The 21529-nt window shown below is 32.3% G+C and overlaps 1 protein-coding gene across 2 annotated transcripts in view; it reads left to right on the forward strand.

Annotated features, from left to right (window-relative positions):
• Window positions 1-468: 468 nt before the first annotated feature.
• Window positions 469-21529, forward strand: part of LOC118202831 (CD151 antigen-like) — a 39635-nt gene continuing 18574 nt past the window's right edge. The window contains exons 1-2 of one of the 2 annotated variants that reach the window (XM_085810336.1): window positions 469-653; window positions 17962-18030. In XM_085810336.1, the coding sequence (XP_085666462.1) occupies window positions 17971-18030 (60 nt within the window). In that variant the 5' untranslated portion in view covers window positions 469-653; window positions 17962-17970. Of the gene's footprint in view, window positions 654-8690; window positions 9267-17961; window positions 18031-21529 lie in introns of those variants that run through there. The other variant, XM_085810335.1, reaches the window with a different exon arrangement.

Below are 21529 nucleotides of genomic sequence, written 5' to 3' on the forward strand. Positions count from 1 at the left end.
AAGAATTGTTGTACCTCAGATTCTTCAGAGCCGGAAAAATATGTGAGTATTTTTAAGTCTTCACTATGGAAGTACATTATATACAATTGTTGAATTTTAATTATAGTTCATTCTAAAGGCTTATGAAATTTCTGACATATGTTATTCTGCAAGACAAACTCTCTTTGTAGAGTTATTGGCTACAGCAGTTTTATTTTTCTAAAAATATAAATCGTTTTTAAGCAACAGCAATTTAAAATAAATTTCATATAAGAGATAACATTTGTTGTTGATTTGAGATGTATAATTTTGTGAAATTATTTAACCTTCTTGTGTTTTATATACGAATATATTTTTTGAGAATCGGAAAGAAAAATAATATTTATAAGTTTACTATGCCCTATACAGTTTCATTTTCTCATACATTGTAAAAATAATTAGTTTATTTTTTTAAAATTATTTATGGCACTTTTTGATTATCAGCTACCCCAATTTCGGCATTTGGCAGAGTTGACACAGTCCAACTCACGCGTACGCGAATCACACAAGAAGCAGATTATGAGCTTATTTCATCTGTGATCTATCTTGCTGAATGTATTAGGCAGAAAACTAAGCAAGCAAAGGAAAGAGACTATTTTAGATGTATTTTGAAGAATATAGCTGAACAATACCAGGTAGGTGTAAAAACATAAATATCAGCCATGTAGAATTTTTAAAAACCAATTTTCCTTAAAAAAAATTTTATGATTATTTGTGAACAGAACAGAGTAACTACGTATTACAGCAATTACCTTAGAGGAAATGGTGCTACTTTGGTAGACGGTTGCACGGATTTTTGCGACTTTTCTTTTGGCGAGTAATGCAACTTATGGTAAACCCATTGCTGGATAAGTTATTTATGGTAACCGATATTTTGTTGTCATTTTATTTAAAAAATAATGTGTTCTATTGTGCATAAATTCCGTGTTTTAAATCTTATTTATGGCTTCTAAATATTAAAAATCAATTTCATTTTGCATTTTTATTTGAAATAAAAATTTTATTGTTTATCATATTTTATGAAATTTTATGTTGTGGATGATGTAATCAGTGACGTCACCTTACTTTAAAAGTAATTGGTTTTAATATGTATAAATTTAATGTTTTAAATATTATTTATGGCTGTTAAATATTAAAATACAATTTAATTTTGCATTTTTATTTTAAAATGGTTTGATTAAATATGATTATTTAAATAATTTTAATTCTAGGCGCGATGTAATCAGTTCTCTGATTGGTTACAGAATATTTGTGCATTAACGAGCTGTAATCAGCTCCCTGATTGGCTACTGAAAATTCTTGCATTACCACGCCATTTTAAAATTTAATTCATATCTTCGAATTCCTTCAAAGATCTCTCTTTCAAAGATGAATATTGTTATTGGTAAGTACCCAAAATTATTGGTATCGGAATAAAAAAATTGTCCTTTGAGACCTTATTTTGGCCAGCCTGGCTTTCCTAAACAAAGATTTATTTATAAATTGTTACAAGGGTCAGAGGAAATTTATTTTAAATTTTTGGAGGAAACCTCGCTAATTGCTTCTTCAATGAAGTGCGAGAAATATGGATCACAGATGAAGATGGTTAAAAGAGCCGATTCTGAGGACGGCCGTATATGGTATTGTGGTCACGGTGGAAGAAATAACCGCTGTATCGGTAGAAAAAGTATTAGACATTCCCATCTTTTTACCGGCAGTAAACTTCCAATTGCTGTCATTTTAGCTCTAGTGTACAAAATATTCATGGGTTCTTCGTACGATAGAATTCAATGTGAGCTCGGTATTTTTTCAGAAGCTGTACCCGACTGGCGCAGTTATGTAACTGACGTTTTAATTAATTTTGTAGAAACTAAAACGGAGAAGATCGGAGGAAAATTGTGGAGATTGATGAGTCCAAAATCGGGAAAAGAAAGTTTAACAAGGGTCGATTCGTTGAAGGGCAGTGGGTTTTGGGGGGAATAGAGCGCGATTTAAGTCGCTGTCGTGAACATTGTGAGTTTAAGAGAAAATAATGAGCGGTTTGTTAAAATTTAGATCAAATGAAAGATCTTTTAATATTGTTGCGTGCGTACGGGTTCGTTATGAAATGAATGCACAAGTCCGATGAAAAATGAACAAAAATTTATTATTATCACAACAGAAATGCTTAAATTTTCTCAAATTATCATGCAGTACTACAATATCTCACAGTAGTTATCTTTTAACTACTCAAATGTACAATAGAACGTAATTCATAACAGCTAAAGAACGCTAATCCGCGAATTCGCTATAATCAACAACGGCAGTTTTCTAAACAATATATAGCATTTTAAACAACAACAAACTAAGCAACTTCTACAAACTGAGATGTTTTCCTCCTTTTATAAGATTTTAAAATCACGCGCTAGAATTTTCCAGCACTTTCTCGAAATCAAAAAGAGATATTTATTTATTTAACGCACGCGCTCTTGTATTTTTAATTTTTCCGGCTTAGCTTTCTTTTAATATTCGTCACGCGCTGCACTGCGCGAGAAATAAAACCATTTAATTTATAATTGAACTAACATTAGCTTTTTAAATACCAAATTCGTAACAATATATAGCATTTTAATACTATTTAGCACAGTGTAATAAGTTCATTTTACAGTACGCAACATCCTCAAAAATGATCGTTACAACGCAGTTCGATCATCCATCTTTAGAACAACAATCTCTCTCGTTGCCATTCCGTAATAGAGAAACTTACCTCTCATGGAGTTCGATAGTGGCGCGACATTCTCCCCACCTTGAGTTTGGGGATACAAACTCAAAACAGTAATATAATGATAATACATACATACAATTTTGAAATAACAATAACGTACATAATAATAATAGAAATATTTCAAAATATTAGAATGCAAATAGAAATCAATATTTTAGAGTTCAAACACAGAAAGTTCAAAAGTTTGTTTAGAAGTTTATAAATCCAGTCTTTTAACTGGTTTTATTTTTCGTCCTGAGCGAGACACGCGAACAGTTTCATTAGAGTCAGTATTAAGCTCAGGATTTTCCGCTACCACTTCCGGAACCTTCTGAGGTTCCGATACGACTTGCTCGTAATTTGGGGTCAGTTCCAAAGGATACAGTCGTTGGATTGGTCTTAATATGTTTCCCTTTTCAGTTCGCAGTTTCACAAGTCTGATGATTCCATCTTTTCCTGGAAAGAGTTCCAGTACTCTTCCTAGCAGCCAATGGAGCCTTTTTTTATCATCTGTACCAATTAACACTATGTCACCTACATTTATTTTATCTTCTCTTTTGTTAACTGAAGAACGAAGGAAACCCAGATACTCCCTTTTAAACCTTCGTTTTAGATTTTCACGAACCTTTTGAATATGTCTCCATCTCAAAACAATAATAGTCTTTTCAATTTGATCCAAATCAGGAACATCATTTAATGGAATGCCCTGAAGAAACATTGAGGGGGTCAAGGTCTTCAGATCTTGTTCCTCGGATATGTAAGTTAACGGTCTGCTGTTCATGATAGATTCGCATTCACAGACGAGAGTCTGCAATTCCTCGTAAGACAAACAGGAGCGTCCAAGATTTTTTCTCAAAAGATCTTTCAAAATCCCAATCAGGCGTTCCCAGAAGCCTTCCCACCATGGAGAGGAGGGTGGGTTAAACTTCCAACGAATTTCGTTGACTCTAAATTCAGTTTCAATTGTAGTCCAATCTAATTGTTTCAGAGCATTATTTAGTCCTGTAAAATTAGTACCATTGTCTGAATACATCACAGAAATTCGTCCTCTTCTGGCTATAAACCTACGCATAGCTTGGATGAAGTCATTGGTACTCAGTGAAGGTATTAGCTCAAGATGGACAGCTCTAAATACGGCGCAAGTAAAAAGTACTATCCACACCTTTTGTTTAGATTTAGTCAACAGAGGTCCAGCTATATCTACACCTAATACTTGAAAAACTGCTGCTACTTCTGTTCGGTCTTTTGGAAGAGGCGTAAAAGGTACCTCAAGATGTTTTACCTTTTGCCTTTTACATGTTAAGCATTCTTTGATAAAACTCCGGACAGTTCTTTTCCCTTTCACTATCCAAAATCTTTCCCGTAAAACAGTAAGTAGAGTTAATGTCCCAGCATGCTTGTTAGCAATATGTACTTGGGCTATAAATCTTCTCACTGCCAGGTGTTTCGATGGTAGAATTATTGGAGAAATAAAATCTTTCGATTCTTCCTCATTTATCAATCTGGACTTCAATCGTAAAATTCCTTCTTCATCTTCAAATATTAGAAGACCTTTCAAATTTTTTCGTGTTTCTTCATTGGAGTAACATTCCTTTTGTATTACACGGAAAATAGTCCTTTGTGCATTTAACAATTCTTCATTTTGAAGTTCCCTACATTTTCTTAAGTCCTTGGCCTTTGGTTGAAAACGCAGTATCCAAGCCATAACCCTAATCATCTTTGAAAATCTAGAGAATCTTCTGGCTAACTGTAATGGAATTGACTCTAGCTCTGTGTTACTAGCAGAGATGACTGACTTTCGTTTCTCTATCTCTACTTCTTTTTCGTTAATATTTACAGCTGACTTTGGCCACTGCTCCTTCGGATTCTTCAACCAGGCTGGCCCTTGCCACCACTTGCGTTTCTGAAGTTGCCTAGGTCCACAACCTCTTGACAAAATGTCTGCTGGATTCTGGTCAGTTGAAATATGGAACCAATCTTCCGAAATTGCCAATTTTCTAATTTCACTTATTCTGTTTGTAACGAATACCGACCACTGTTCTCGACGAGTTATCCACACAAGAACTGTGGAAGAATCTGTCCAAAAGTAAGTCTTGATGTTGGGAAGTTTTAGAGCTTGCTTCACAGAACTAAGCAGCCTAGCACCTATGGTAGCAGCCATTAGTTCAAGTCGTGGTATAGTAATAGTCTTCGTTGGAGTTATTCGTGATTTGGCTTGAAGTAATTGAACAGTCACTGAACCCATACTGGATTCACTTCTTAAGAAAATGCATGCCGCATAAGCTGTCTTGCTGGCATCGACAAAAGTATGGATACTTAAATTGGATTCCTTCATCACACCTAACCATCTTGGAATTTTTATATTTTTGAGGTATTTCAGTTGTTTTCCCCATTTTAAAAAATTCTTCTTTATTTCATCATTCACTTCATCATCCCATGATTCTTTGCTCTTCCAAGCGGCCTGCAGCAAAATCTTAGGCTGAATCATAACAGGTGCAAGGAAACCTATGGGATCAAATACTCGACTAACTAGTGAAAGCATTTTCCTTTTAGTTACTTTTTCTCTTTCATCAAATTTCAAAAATTCGGTGTCTATTTCTAAGCTATCTAAATCTTTGTCCCAAACCAGTCCTAATACCGGTGATGTTTTACTTTCTGAAAATGCAGGAATGCCAGAACTTTCCCATCCTCTGAGATCAAACATTCCTTCTTTCATTACATTAGTTGCAGATTCGATGAATATTTCTAGTTCGTCATTATTTTGTACACTAGTTACGCAATTATCGACATAAAAACTATCTTGTAATTTTTTAAGAAATTCTTCAGAATATTTTTCTTTCCACGTTTCTTTGGATAAATGATGGTCAGTAACCGCCATCAGCAAAAATGGACTACAAGTAATGCCAAATACCACACGGGTGTGACGAAATGTCTTCACTCTACCATCATCACCATACCAAAGAAATCGTAAAAAATCTCGATCTCTTTCATTTAGAGATATCTGTAAAAAAGCTCTTCTGATGTCTGAAATCACACCAATTTCATGTAAGCGAAATCTTGCTAGAATAGACGGAATAGTTTCAATCAAATTAATTCCAGTCTCTAAGTAATCATTTAGAGATGGCTGATTAGAAAGCTTTGCCGAAGCATCAAAAACGGGTCTAATTTTCATGGAAGATAGTGAGGACGTTTCCTTAATGACTGGACGATGTGGGAGGTAGTGAACAACGGGTAAAGACAACTCCTTTTGGGGAACTTCTTCAATCACTCCTTCCTGCAGTCATTCATTAAAGACTTCATGATACCTTTCACGATATCCGATTTTTTCCAACTTCTTCGTAGTAGATTCGAGTCTTTTCAAAGATAGGTCATAATTGTCAGGTAAGGCTGCATGCTCAATCTTCCAAGGCATATCAACCTCGTATCTACCATTTTCTAATTGACGAACTGTTTCTTGGAAATGAACCATAATAGCTCTTCTTGACACTTCTTTAGTTTTTTGTTCAACAGGATCTCGGATACCCAATAATTCTAAGTCCCACAACGATGAAATAGGCAGGTCTTCTTGAGATAACATAGAAACTATAGTCATATTTACATTGTGCTGATGTTCGGATTGAGGTACTTTACCTATCAAAGTCCAACCCAATTTTGTTTCTATAGCCACTAAACCTGTTCTTAGTTCTTCTCGTTTGCCAGTAAATAACTTCCCTGCAACGTCTGCTCCTAACAGTACTTCAATAGGGCCTGGATTCCCTTGGGTATCAGTTAAGCGTATTCCCTTATTTCCTAATTCGCGAATCCAAGAACCGTATCTTATGCTTGAAATATCATTACAAATAACATCATGGTCTACAGCATCTAATTTACACGAATATTTACCATCAAGGCTACTCAAATAAATCTTGTAACATTGATGTTTATAAATTTCAGTTTTCTTTCCACCAAATAAAGAGTGACTAAATTCTTCCTCCCATTGCAAGTCAAAACCGATTTCTTCTGCAGTAGACTTTAAAACATAACTTTTTGAGCTACCCGTATCAATCATTAATCTAACTTTACGCCTTTTATTCTTACCCTCTATGTTCACAACTAGGGTCTGAAGGAAAACTTCATTCGTAGCACGCGAATGCAAAGAATCGATTGTTTTCTTTTTTTTTCTCATCATTTTCCTGGTTATGCATTTCACTAGACTTATTACATTCAAGACTAGGACAAAAAAATTTCAAATGCCTTTTTGAACAAATCTGACACTTAACACTTGATCGACACTGGTTACTGAGGTGACCTTTAACCAAGCATATTCTGCATAAACCTTTCTTTTTTACCGCAGACATTTTTTCATCTAACAGTACTTCAATATAAAACGCCTTTTTACAATTACGCGTTTCATGATCTTTTAAACAAAACGAACAAGAAGGTATTGCTTCATGATTCATCAAATCCGACGCGGAAGGAATATTTTGGCTAGTTGCCAAGTGCTTACGATCAGACTTTGAAAAAATATCCGCTCTGCTTACTTTTATTTTTTCTTCTGACTGAAATTCGCTTTTCAGAAATTCAATTATTGCATCAAGACTCGAAATGTTTCGTTCAGATTCAATAATTTTTCTTTGTCATTCAAACGATCGCAATACGTGAATAGGAATAGCACTTTCCACAAGAGGATATAAAATTGTTCCACACTGATCAGTCGTTACACCAAGACTGCTCAGGGCTCTAAGTTGTGTTGAAAGTTTGTTATACAAAGAATCCTGCTTCCTTTTCGCTGCGTTATCCAAAACAAGTTTTATTAACTCTCGAACATAAAAATCAATTAAAAGTTCTTTACGCCCATATCTCTCAGTAAGGCTTTCTATAGCCAAAGGATAATTTTCGTTCGTCACCGGAAAAGATTCTACAATATCTCTAGCTTCTGATTTAATTTTTGTTGACTGTATAAAATAATGGAATTTGTCTGCATTCGTTAAGTTATTATTTTCATGTATGTTTTTAAACTGATTCCAAAACGTAAGCAAATTTTTTAAATCACCGGCGAACTTAGAAAGTTCTACTTTCGGTAGGCGTTGGCACAAAGTTTTACATGTATTTTCATCAGTAACTAATTTCTGACTACTCTCTGACGATGTATTTTGGATTTCGTTTAATTTACTCTTAATATTATCTAGAAATCGTTCCGATTTTAACTGTATCCTAACAGCCTTCTCTCGATAGTCCTCTGTTATTTCAAATTCTGTTTCGAATTCTTTATCATCAGTTATAGTATCTAAATAAGCACCGTGCGTCAATTCTAATGTTTCTGCCTTTTTCTTGAACAAATAGAAGCACATTTCTGCTTCTTCATAATCAACATTATCATCATTTAAAAGATCATCTAGTCTTTTATATGCTTTAGTAAAAGCTGAACGTTGCGCAGTTTTGTTTCTTTTCGTCACTTCCATTTTGTCTTAAGTTTAAAATATTCAGATAAAAATTAGGCAAGAAAAGTATTTTAAACTTCAGTAAAACAATAATCAATAACTTCAAAACGGAAGTATAAGGTAATCAACTTACCCTATCTATTCTTTCATCCGACATGTTTCCAACAAACACGCCCACCCGGGGGCGCCAGAAATGTCGTGAACATTGTGAGTTTAAGAGAAAATAATGAGCGGTTTGTTAAAATTTAGATCAGATGAAAGATCTTTTAATATATAGCATTTTAATACTATTTAGCACAGTGTAATAAGTTCATTTTACAGTACGCAACATCCTCAAAAATGATCGTTACAACGCAGTTCGATCATCCATCTTTAGAACAACAATCTCTCTCGTTGCTATTCCGTAATAGAGAAACTTACCTCTCATGGAGTTCGATAGTGGCGCGACAGTCGCTGTTTTTTAGTTTCTGCAGCAGATAGAACAGCGGATACTCTTCTCGCTTTAATTAAGGATTGGATCGAACCGGGAACTCAGATTATTTCGGACTGCTGGAAAGCTTATGACCGTTTGAGGGAAGAAGGTTTCAATCACTTGGAAGTTAACCATTCGCTCCATTTCGTACATCCTGAAACCGGAGCTCATATTAACACAGTTGTTGAAAGACAATGGCGTGACTTCAAAAACTCTTTGCCGGTTTACAATCGTCGAGGAGATTTTGAAGGATATATAGCCCGGTATTTGTTTAGGAAAATTTGATCTGCATTGAATGAGCATCCATATGTTTAATTTCTCGAAATTATTCGAGACATAAACTGGGATGATTGGCGTGTACTTCAGGGAGGGGCGGTTAAAGGATCATCGAAATCTTAAAAAAATACCTATTATTGGAGTTTTTAAAAATATTTTTGTTATTTTTAATCTTCATGATCCATTAATTTAGCTCTAACTTGCTTTATCTATTTATGCATTTTTTTGTTTTTTAAATTTTTTTATGCCTGCCTTTGATATTACATTTTTCAAATTTTTTTTATTGATATCTAAATTATGATTCCGATTTTTTTTGGTACTTATCAATAAACGGACAGGTTAAATGACTCAAAAAAATGTAAGTACATATTTTTCTTATACTTTATAATTGTATACTACAGTATTTGTCAAAAAAATTAATACACTGTTTTCAAAAATTGCTGAGATAATTATTGTCACATATGTTTTAATTTTAATTATATTCTATATGACGTACTTTAAAGTATTTGAATTTAAGTAATGTTTTAATTCTTTTAAATGTTGGTATGATGTTTTTATTTCGATATTCAATTTAAGTAATATTTTAATCCAATTAAACGTAGGCGTAATGTTTTTATAGCGGTGTTTTTATTCTCTTCTTTGCTATATGAAAGTAATAATAACCTTACTTTAGTATTTTATACTCATAGTAAATGTATTTATTTACACTTGTCTGCTATCTTAAAAAACAACATTTTCAACAAAATATTAATCCATTACTTTTAACAATATTAATTTTTTTAAAGTTTCGAATATGCGTAAAATACGTAAAAACAGCGTTTATCAAGATGGCTGACGATTGTAAAAAACGCGCCAACAATTGCACCAACGTAAATCGCCAAAAATCCGTGCAACCGTCTACCAAAGTAGCACCGTTCTAACAACCAAAGTCCGCATTTTGGTATGGATATTATTTCTTTAGGTTTCAAATCTTGATATTATGGTTAAGACGTGATTATTTTTTGTCTTAAAATTCGATTCTAAAATATGCACTTGGAGGATCTGTCCTTTTTAGGAGTAAGTCGGGTAAAATTCTGCAATAATAAAGTATTTTATTGCAAAATCACTATTTCGAATCTCTTCTCAAAGTGATCGTGAAGAAATTTTCACACACACAAAAAGAAAAAAAAAAAAGGGGGGGGGGGGATGGGGCATTTACAAAAAGTTGATTGATTGTGTTTTGGGGTTAATATTCCATAATCGGGGTAAGCGCAAACTTGGCGAAAGTTTTTTATTTGGCGCGATTTTAATTTGGTTGTGGTTTCCGGCTGAATGTTTTTTGTGGCAAACCTAGAGTTTTATTTCGGTAATTGTAAGAGTGCAAATTTAGTGTAGGCAGATTTTTTTTTATATTTAATTTTGAAATATTATGTTTGTTTTTAAAAGTTTTACTGTTTAGTATTATAATATATATATATGTTTTAACCATGTATATATATATATTTATTTATTATGTATTATATACATATATATATATATATATATATATATATGTTTAATATTATATTTATATAAATATTTGCAGAAGGTTAAGCTGTTGTTGGTGGAAGAATGTTGGATTTCAGATGACGTAAAGTTATAAATGTTTTCATTTAGTTAATTATTTTTTTTTAGTTTTGTTTCTTACATGTGACAATCGAAAGATGTGGAATATTTAAAGTTTTGAAGTTTTGAACGAAAGTTGTTTAGTGTGTTGAAATATTATCTATTGATACTGTAGGTGGTTTAAATTATTATAATTCTACTAAAAGTATATTCACATAATTATTGATCATGCAACTAGATATATCTGGACTTTTGCTTCCAAAAGTGTAACTACAGATACTTATATAAATTGCTTAAAACAAATTTTCCAAATTCAGGTCCCTAAAAAGGTTTTAAGTGATAGGAACGCTGCTTTTACATCTTCAAAATTTAAGCACTTTTTAAGGAATCATAATGTAAAACAACTGCTAACTACTGCAAATAGACCCCAAACTAATGGTAAAATTGAACGTGTTAATCAAACTATTATAACTAGATTAAAATGCAAACTAAATTCTTATCACGGTAATATAGCATGGACAAAATTATTACCCCAAGTAACTGAAGAGTATAATAATACCCCTTATTCTGTAACAAAATTCTCTCCATCATATTTAATGCATGGAAAATTACCTTATGATTCCTTAATTCAAAATCAAGAATTGTATCCGTCAATAGAAGAAGCCAGAAAAATAGCTCAAAAGAGATCTGATGATTATCATAATGTAAATAAAGAAAGATATGATATTCATTTTAAACCTAGTAATTTTAAAATTGGTGATTTAGTAATGTATGAAGAATTTCAATACCCTAATACACGTAAATTATCTCCTCCATTCTCAGGACCTTATAAAATTTTAAAACAATATTCTGAAGTTACTTATGAAATAGATAAACCTAATCTTTTAACTAAAAAGAAATCAGAAATTGTTCATTCAACTAGATTAAGACCTTTTAATCCAGCAAGTGAGTTTAAGTTAACTGTCAGAAATAGTAGAATTCCTATCTCTGTTCAAAATTAAAATTAATTTTTTTAAAATTCTCTTTTAAACATTTTCCTGATTATGACCTTTAATACCTGATTTAGACTTAAACCCTAACTATGACAAGTTATTTTCCCGACTATGACAAATTATTCTCCCGATCTTGACCTTTTATATCTTTCACATAATTTGAATTATTTTGTAGCAAAAATTTTCTTCTTATTGTAGGATAATATTTGTTTCTAATTTACAACATTATAAAAAAGACTTTAACTTGATTATACAAGTTATCCGTCTTATAATTTTGATTTTATATGATCTTTTATTTTTCTAAAACCACTTTGAGGTAATGTACAATGCCAAAAACCAGTTACCTTCTATTAGGCAACGGAGGTTTTTCGATATTTGTACCTAGCACCCCCCAACCATCAGCAAGTAATCACGCTGATCTGTTGGCGAGGACATGCCATAGTTTTAAAGTCAAAGTGTTCATGTTCTAGTGTATAATTGTATTATTTATATTGAATTGTTTTTTGAATAAGTATAATATTTTGTATTGAAGTGTAAAACATGTCAATCTTTACGATGAGAGGAAAAAATGCATCATATTTGTGAACTATCAACATGCATCATATTTGTGGACTATCTGGCATTTAGAGATTTTACCAGATATTTTCATTCTATTTGAACTCTTTTTATATAAAGGACTTTCAAAAAAAAAAAAAAAAAAAGAAAGAAAGAAAGAAAATGGACATTTTTAACTAAATTGAGGACTCTTGTAATTATAACTTATTTATTTATCAGTATTCCATATTTATTATGTTATAGTCTTAAAATTAGTCATATATTGTATATTTATTTATAACTCATTGTTTTAATGTTCAAAATTTCATATGCTATAAAGTCAAAATTTTATATGAGAAAGTCATGAACTATGATAGGCCATAGTTAAAGCTTGTACGCTATGTTCTGGATGTTTTCATGTCTTTTCTCATACTTTTGCTTCACTCCTGTACTAATGCTTTTCTTACCCCGGCCTCTCTTTTTGACGGGGGGGGGGGAAGATGTAAAATAAAAAAAAAAAAAAAATACGATGGCTTTGCTCTTTGCAAACCAGCATCCTTTAATTAATTTTCTGCAATTCAGCATCTCCCCTTAGACCATTACATTCTAGAACATTCGCACCTATTACATAACCTCCTCATATAAATGCTGCGTCATAAGTTTTTCTACATTTTTCTAGAAGCTACTCTGTTACATAACCTTTCATATAAATGCTGCGTCATAAGTTCTCCTAAACAGATGCCTTCTCGCCTTCGTCCTGCTAACGCTTCCGCTACGCTCCTCTTTCTTTGTTAGAACGTTATGACGTATTAAAGTTTAAAGTCAGTCGTATCTAATAGTTCAATTACTGAATAAGTTATTTGATTAACTTCACCTGGTAAAAGTCAACTGCTATAAATTAAAATAAAGATATGCTTCGTGTTAAAAGTGAAAAGTCCTGAGTCGTCATTTTTCTCCGTACTTCAATCATCCCAGCTTCGTCAACCATCTGCCAGAACGTGTAATGGAATAGCCTCACCATTCGCCCACGATGTGTTGGAATAACTGAAAACATTACAGTTGTATTAGTGCAGTTCTCAAAGGCCAGTTACCTTAATGCAAGGAACGGAGGCCTTTTCAAGTAACTGTCTAGGCACCCTGGGCCACCAGTGCAGAGAACACACTGGTTAGCTCAAGAGGACAGCCCTATTGATGGATATGTTTGTTTAGAAGTATTGCGAGGCCTTCCAGTATGGTAAAATAAAGGAATTGTAAATGAAAGATGATAACGGTGAAACCATAAATTCTGAAAATCTTAATCCTATTATTATATGGTATTAAAATATAATTTATCAATATGAAAATTAATATCATAAATATTTATGTGCATTTAATTATAAGTAATGATTATGCAAAAGTTTATTTTGTGATATTCTGTGATAACAAAAACCTGCCCTGATGAATTATGATTATGTGAACTCTCAAACAAAAAGACTTTTGGACTGAAATGCTGAAAAATTCAATAGGACTCTAAAAATTAAAAATTTATTTAAAAAAAATTTATCTTTATAAATTATACTTTACAGAACAAAAATTTGATGACTTATGTTTTTTTTTTTTTTTTTTTTTTTTTTTTTTAACATTTGCTAGTGTTTAAACTCTTTCTCTTTAAAAAGGCTTCTCTGTCGCTACGCCTTTTTCTTTTTGAAGGGGGGAAATATGTAAGATAACAATGTATTAATCAGAATTATAATATAACTATAAACATTAATTCTTCCTCTCTATTCTAAAATCGTAATAACTTATCTGCGTTTCGTCATTCAAATTAATCATGCGATCTTACGTAACCGTTAATGCAGATCCCTCTCGACCAATCACCAAATTGCAAACCGAAACTTTTCTCTTCGCGTGCTTCCATCTTTCATAACTACGCACTTCAGCTTTTGCTCTCTACTGTGCTAAGATGTAATTTCGCTGGCTTGCTTTCTATCCCAACAATATCAAAAATGTAAATCTTCTGTGGAAAGGCACGACTAGAGTGCCAAGTGATTGTGGCCACAAATATCAATTGGAAATAAAAATGGAATTAAAACTGCCTCGACTGCCAAGCTTTTTCCTTTCCTTGTGCTTTTAATATTACATATATATATATGTTTTAACCATGTATATATATATATAAATTTATTTATTATGTATTATATACATATATATATGTTTTTTATTATGTATATATATATATATATATATATATATATGTTTAATATTATATTTATATAAATATTTGCAGAAGGTTAAGCTGTTGTTGGTGGAAGAATGTTGGATTTCAGATGACGTAAAGTTATAAATGTTTTCATTTAGTTAATTATTTTTTTTTTAGTTTTGTTTCTTACATGTGGCAATCGAAAGATGTGGAATATTTAAAGTTTTGAAGTTTTGAACGAAAGTTGTTTAGTGTGTTGAATTCCACGACGTTGTTTTATCATTTAATCAATTTCATTTACTATTCTGTTTACACATAAGCATCGCTGTTCACCACTGTAAACAAAAATTTGCTATTCTGTTTACGTTTAAAACTCACTTCGCAGTGCTATGATCTGATAAGTGTATATATTTATTTACTCAATAATTATTTACAAAAATTGTTCGTTCTACTATTTTATGATGAATTACATAGATAGGACTATGTTTTTACTTGCAAAGCTGTTCGACTTTGTTTTACTCATCCAGTATTTTATAATCTCATTTTACTATTCCATTTACATAAAATAACGGTGTTTCACTACTGCAAAACTTAAAAGTTACTATTCTGCTTTACGTTTAAAAATCACATCTTAGTGCTATCATTGCCACCCAAAAAAAAGAAAAAAAAAATTCGCCAAATTTTTAAGGCCAAAATAGTTTGGCGCCAATTTACTTTTGGAATAGTATCCTGTTTTGGAATGAATGCGTGTATATAATAATATATACAGCGGCTCACAAAAGTGTTCGTACACTTATGATTTTCATTAAAATAGGGCTCTATCCATTAATTAAAAGTAAACTTTCTGAATGAGATTTTAATAATAAGATGTATAATCTATTCGTAACAAAATTACATGAAATATTTTTTAAATATAGCGAAACTTTATTTTTAAAAATTTAATAATCAAAAAATGACAAACATTTTATCTCACAAAAGTCTTCGTACACTGAAATATTTTTGGATAAAATCAAAATTAGAATTACCGTTTGCCGCTTTTTTTAGTTTTTGCATTGTGGTGGCATTTAAAAAGTCATTTGCTTTAATTTTTTATTGTTTACTTCATAATATTTTATTTATTGAAAAATGGGTCGCAGTCGTAAAGAAATTACGAACAGCATTTGAAAATTGATAATTTTTTACCATAATAGTGGTAAATCCATTCGAAATATCGCTAAATTAGCTTATTTATCCCAGTCTACAGTGCAGTATGTGATAAAACGCTTTCAAGAAGAAAATCGGATGGAAAACAAGGTAAGAAAAGGTCGACCGAGAATCTGCCCGTAAAAAATTTTTGTTAGTGGGGAAAATAGAAAGCTTATGCTTTCGTTCCCAAAATCAATGATAATAACGCCCGAAACGTATTGGAAAAATGTCCTATTTGCTGACGAAAGCAAATTTAACATTTTTAGTTCCGATGGTCGAATAACTGTATGGAGAAGAAAAAATGAGGAACTTCATTCTAAGAACTTAGTTGGAACAGTTAAGCATGGCGGTGGAGGTGTTCTTCCGTGGGGGTGCATGGCAGCATCAGGATTAGGTAATTTGGTATTTATTGATGGCATAATGAATTATTCTCTTTATTTAAATATTTTAAGAGACAATTCAAAATTATCAGCCCAAAATTTGGGTATTGGAAACAACTTTATTTTTAATCATGATAACGATCTTGAGAGCATACGGCTCTCAAAGTTCGCCTGTGGTGTCTCTATAATTGTCCACAGGTTTTGAAAACACCACCTCAGTCGCCAGATTTTAACCCCATACAACACATTTGGAAAGAACTGGAGGTTAGAGTACGAAAACACGACATCAAAACGAAAAGCGAACTCAAAACAGCCATGATGGAAGAATAGATGAACATTGATACAAAAAATATTAAAAAAATATATAAATAAATAAATAAATAAATAAATAAAATTAGTAAAATCAGTTTCCAGACGTCTAAAAGCTGTTGTGGATGCTAAAGAATATCTTACTAAATATTAATTTAACGAAAAATGAAAATATTTACTAATATGTCAAGATTTTTTTGAAGCGTACGAAGACTTTTGTGAGATAAAATGTTTGTCATTTTTTATTATTAATTTCTTAAAAATAAAATTTCGCTATGTTTTAAAAATATTTTATGTAATTTTGTTACGAATAGATTGTAGATCTTATTATTCAAATCTCATTCAAAATGTTTACTTTTAATCAATGGATAGAGCCCTATTTCAATGAAAATCATAAGTGTACGAATACTTTTGGGAGCCACTGTATATATGTGTGTGTGTGTGTTAAATGTAAAATAGATACGTAATAATGTAAAATGTGTAGTTAATAAATGATTTTTTACAACAAGAATTCCTCATTGTTTTCCCCTCTAAAATTCTCAAACGTGCGTCAAAGTTATTGCACTAATACATAAGAACCCAAAACAGTACCTATCAGTTATAAGTAAAAACAAACAAACGTTTTTCGCCAGTTCAAAATAAAGCCGTTATGTTGTTCTTATTATTCCGTTATGTTATCTTAAATTATGTTGTTCTTATCTTCCGGTTAAGGTTTTTATACCTTTAGTAAATCTGTATGCAATATTTTTAGATTTATCAACAATTTTAAAGTTCTTTAAGTGCCGCTAAGCCTAATAATGTTTTTGATGGCGGCCATTGTTCTTGTTTACATTTGAAACAGCAGGATAGCGGATTTGTTGCCAATCTATAGAAACTTAGCTTCTCAACAACAAATATAATGCCTTCATTTATTATTTAAATCATGCTTAATCCTTTCTGGAATTTTTTCGAGGAAATAAGCGTTTAAGATTTACTTCCTAATTTTTAATACAGATATTTTGAGTTTTTATGTATTTTTGCCTTGTCGCGAAGTGAAAACTGAATTAATTGAATGAGAAATACTCAATCGTCTGTGAAAAACTGTTTATTTTTTGTTTTGTTTGCTTAATTTCTTTTATACATCGTTCTAGCTTTATTATAATATTTGAATAGAACATGTGGCAACGATTAGATAATTCTTTAAATGATATAAATTTTGTGCATTCTGAGTTATAATATGAACGAAATATAATACTGTTAAGTGAACCTAGCACCAGAATGTCGCTATGGTAAACAAAGTGAATTTTAAAGAATGCATTTATTCTATTGTGGTTTATGCGGTGTCGACGAAGTAGGTTTAATTCAATCTAATAAGTTTAAATGAAATGCAAGAAAAAATGCGTATAATTTAGTATTCCGTACAAGGAATACTAAATTATACGCATTTTAGAATTATATAAAAGGCTAAGGGAAAGCGTAGTAAAATGGTCATGTCGTTTTGAACGTAATGTTACATCTTTTTTTATGTGTGCAAATTCATTTAATAAACACGTGCGTCAAGGGTACTAGAGAAATGAAACAGGTACTTCTTTAATGGATAAAAAGTAATCAAAAAACCTAATTCACTAGAACCTAGACAAATTTGTATCTAACGGAAGTGAAGACAAGTATGATAAAAAATATTATAACAATTTCATAAAGAAATATCACGTGTTACGTATGCTTTTAAATATCTGATCAATAATTAACTGAGAAAATTCTTTTTGTCAGTAGCAACCGTACTTAATTATTTGTTAAAGCAAAGAAAAGCATTACACGAAGAGCTGCTGACACAAATTCGAAAGTCACTCTCTGTTCATATGCTCAAGTGACATTGAGTCTAAATTGATGTGTTTTTTTTTTTTTATTCAGTTATCAAGAATGGGAACATTAGCGAAAATAGTGAGATATACTCTTTTCGGTGCTAACTGCATCATTCTTGTAAGTATTTACCTTTTCTTTTTGTCCTAAGTTGCTTTTTTATTCGCAAGCTTTAAGAATAATGGCTTCAAATACATTAACAGTATATTCAGTATTAATTGAAATATATTAAATAATAAAATTATAAGGTATTTCTCCCGCTTTCTCAGCTTGCCTTCGTGGTGTAGTAGTGTGCATGCTGGGCGCGTATTCCATAGGTCCGTGGTTCGATTCCCGGCGAAGGCGTTGCTCATTTCACATCTCCTGCTTCCAAAAAAAAAAATACCTAATGTTTCTACGAGATGAGTATTAAAAATTGGCATATACAGTGGGTCTATAAAGTCTTGGTGTACTTTTGACCAATTACAGGATAGCAACAAAACAAGATAGAAATGTGAAATCTTCACCAAATAAAAGGAAAACTCTCTAAGTTTTCGTACTATGATGCGCAAGGATATGCGCACACAGGTGATGACGCAACACCACGAACTGCCCAGCAGCGGATCAGCCATTAGACTTTTATTTGCGGGATACGTAAAGCAATATGTGTACATTGAATGTATCAACAGCATTAATCATTTAAAACAGAGAATCACAGACGTTAATTACTGTGCTGCACCAGACATCTTAAACCGTGGGGGGGGGGAAGAACTTGAATATCGTTTAGATGTGTATAGGGCAACAAATGGAGTCCGCATCGAACTAAATTGAACAAGTGTGAAACTTGGAGAGGTTTTCCTTTATTTGGTGAACATTTCCCATTTTTATCTTGTTTCCTTGATTCCCAGTCACCGGTCAAAAGTGCACCATGAATTTACGGACACATCGACAGTGTAAATTATCTCAAGAGTTTTTGACCATAATGGGGAATCGTATTGATTATTTAGATTATGGCAAAACACACGAGGTTTTTCTGCCTTCGTGGAAGCTATTTCAAGGGAAATATCTCATGTTATATACGCGGAAAATCATGAAACATCCCGTGCAACCAGCTCTTTCGCCAGAATTTGAAAGCAGATTGAACTACCAGTACTCAGCTGTTTTGCCGCTCAACCGCTACATGAAATGTGTAAATCAGTATTTACGTTCACTTTTATAATGCTAGAATAACTAATCAAATTCCATTCTTGCGATTTATATTCACCAAAATCAGTAACATCGTAATAATGGATCCCGGCCATTGAGATACTTAAATCAAGGATATGAAATATGCAGGTTATAACTGCTGGAAGCATTTTTTTTATTTATTATTGTTCAGAAAAGAAACGAATTTTTTACGGTGCTATCGAGAAAAATAATAGTATTTTGCGGAAAATGAAGAAAATAATATTAACATATTTATTACATAAAATAATATGTAATAAATTATATATATGTAAAATATAAAAAATACGATGGCTTTGCTCTACGCGAACAGGCAGCCTCTAATTAACTTTTCGCAATTTCTGGATCTTCCCCCTAGACAAATACTTTCGAGAACATTCTGGCATGTTATGCAACAGCCAGTATAAATGCACAGTTCGCGCCATTTTACAGTCAAACTGCTTTCTCCTTCTGCTGCTCTCAGACCTTTGCTGCCGCTCTTACTATCTGCCTCCCTTTGTTCGACTAGTATGACGCGGTAAATTTAAAGTAATCTTATTTGGTTTAAATCGTTATTGGAATGTAATTTTGGAGAATGTAATCTAAAAGACTAATGATCTGTCATTTGCACTGAATAAAGATATGGAGCTATAAAGTTATTCTTCTTTGTCGTCACTGAATGCCTTAACTTACACTCAGCCACAAAAATTCTAATGCCAAGCTTAGTCATTCCTGTCCCTGACTGCCACAATATTACATAAATAATTCTTGCTTAGAAATATAATATTTCGAGGTAAGAGTTCATATTTTGTTTCTAAATAGTAGGCCAATGACGAAAACAGATGGATTTCTATTAAAATTTCAAAGCAAGTATTTTCAATGAAAAAGAAGAACTGATGATCCGAATGGTTAGAAAATGCCAAAGTGACTTTTTTTTTCTTTTCGTAGCTATGTAACAAGAGCGACACTATTTTTAGCATTGTGAACTCTCTTCTATGTACTATAACATGAATCTTCTTCATCCCGTACCCGCATCACAAAACTTATACCAGAGTTTAATAGTTGATTTTGCTTTACTGAAAAAGCATCTACCCTCCTTTTAAAGTATTTTCGTCTCATTAAAATGGCTTCTAGTATGATTATTGCGAAAGTATTTTAAGGCTTGCAAAAGGACGAAGCTTTGCCAGAAAAGTAAGAATATAGGGGCGAGATGTCGCGATGCTGGCGACGGTTTTGGCGACTAATTTTTGTCACCAAATTTGGTGAAAAATCACCAAAAGTTTGGCTATTTGGCGACATTTTGGTCTGATAACTAACTGTATTAGGTATTGTAACTGAATATCTGTAATTGATTTTAGATGTAAATGTATCCGTATCCGACCCTCATATGCCTTCTAGTAATTTTGAGAAGTCGAAGTTTCTACATATGCGCGTTGCGTTCTTTAACATTCTAGCCTCTAAAATTACTATAGCACTTCACATTGTAGAGTTAGATAATACGGCTCTAGCGAGCAATGCGTAAGCTACTTTAGAAAATAAAATATAGTGAAATTTATCATTAGAGTATGAATATATTTTACAATTCGTTATTTGTTGTAATAATATAAAGTATTAATACGGATTCGTAACACGAAACCGATGATAGCTTGATGAAATTCATTTTTCAAAAACAATAAAAGCACTTTAAAGTTCTGGAAGTTTTCACACAAAAATACTCGTGCAGCTCTTCTAAGTATGACAGAGCACAATCAGTAGTTACCACTTCAAACTACTAAGAACGTTGAACTCAAGGCAATATAAAAAGCCTCAAATGGCACACTGGACTTTCAATACTCTGAGCTAATCTCTGAATGAAACTGAAAACTGATGTTTTGACATAGTGATCAGACCAGTTACAGTTACACAGGGATCGAACAAAAATATCTCTAAATGGTCGCCATGGCACTAATCGGCGAAATACCAGTTCTCCTCATTGTTAAATGGACTTTGGTGTTTTTCCGGCGACGCTTCGCATCCTTAGGTTTTTCCGTTATATTATATAAGAGATACTACAAGCTGCATATACTTTCGCTAAAAATATATACATTTATATAAAATTCGTAACACTGCCTCCTTCTTCATGTACCTCCCGGGAAATTCAATCCCTGGACAGGAAGCATACTTACAATTAAAGAAAATCAATAACTGAATATTAAATGCAGTACTAAAATAATAATTTCCATAAATACGATTAAAATGGAAACTATTTGGGTTTGTTATCCTCAAAATTAGTGGTTGCGTGTCAATATTGACGGCTGTATGTTAGAAAGAGCGTGCGGTGCTGGAGCAAGTATCCATAGCGAGCTTTTTAGTTTCACTTAACAATGGACCCTTTTACTACTGCCTTTAATGGTTAATAGCCACTTCTGTGGCAATTCAACAACTGTCGATTCATAGC

The sequence above is a fragment of the Stegodyphus dumicola genome, chromosome 2, assembly GCF_044657685.1.
Source record: "Stegodyphus dumicola isolate Sdum_Otavi_A_Nest chromosome 2, ASM4465768v1".
NCBI lineage: Eukaryota > Metazoa > Arthropoda > Arachnida > Araneae > Eresidae > Stegodyphus > Stegodyphus dumicola.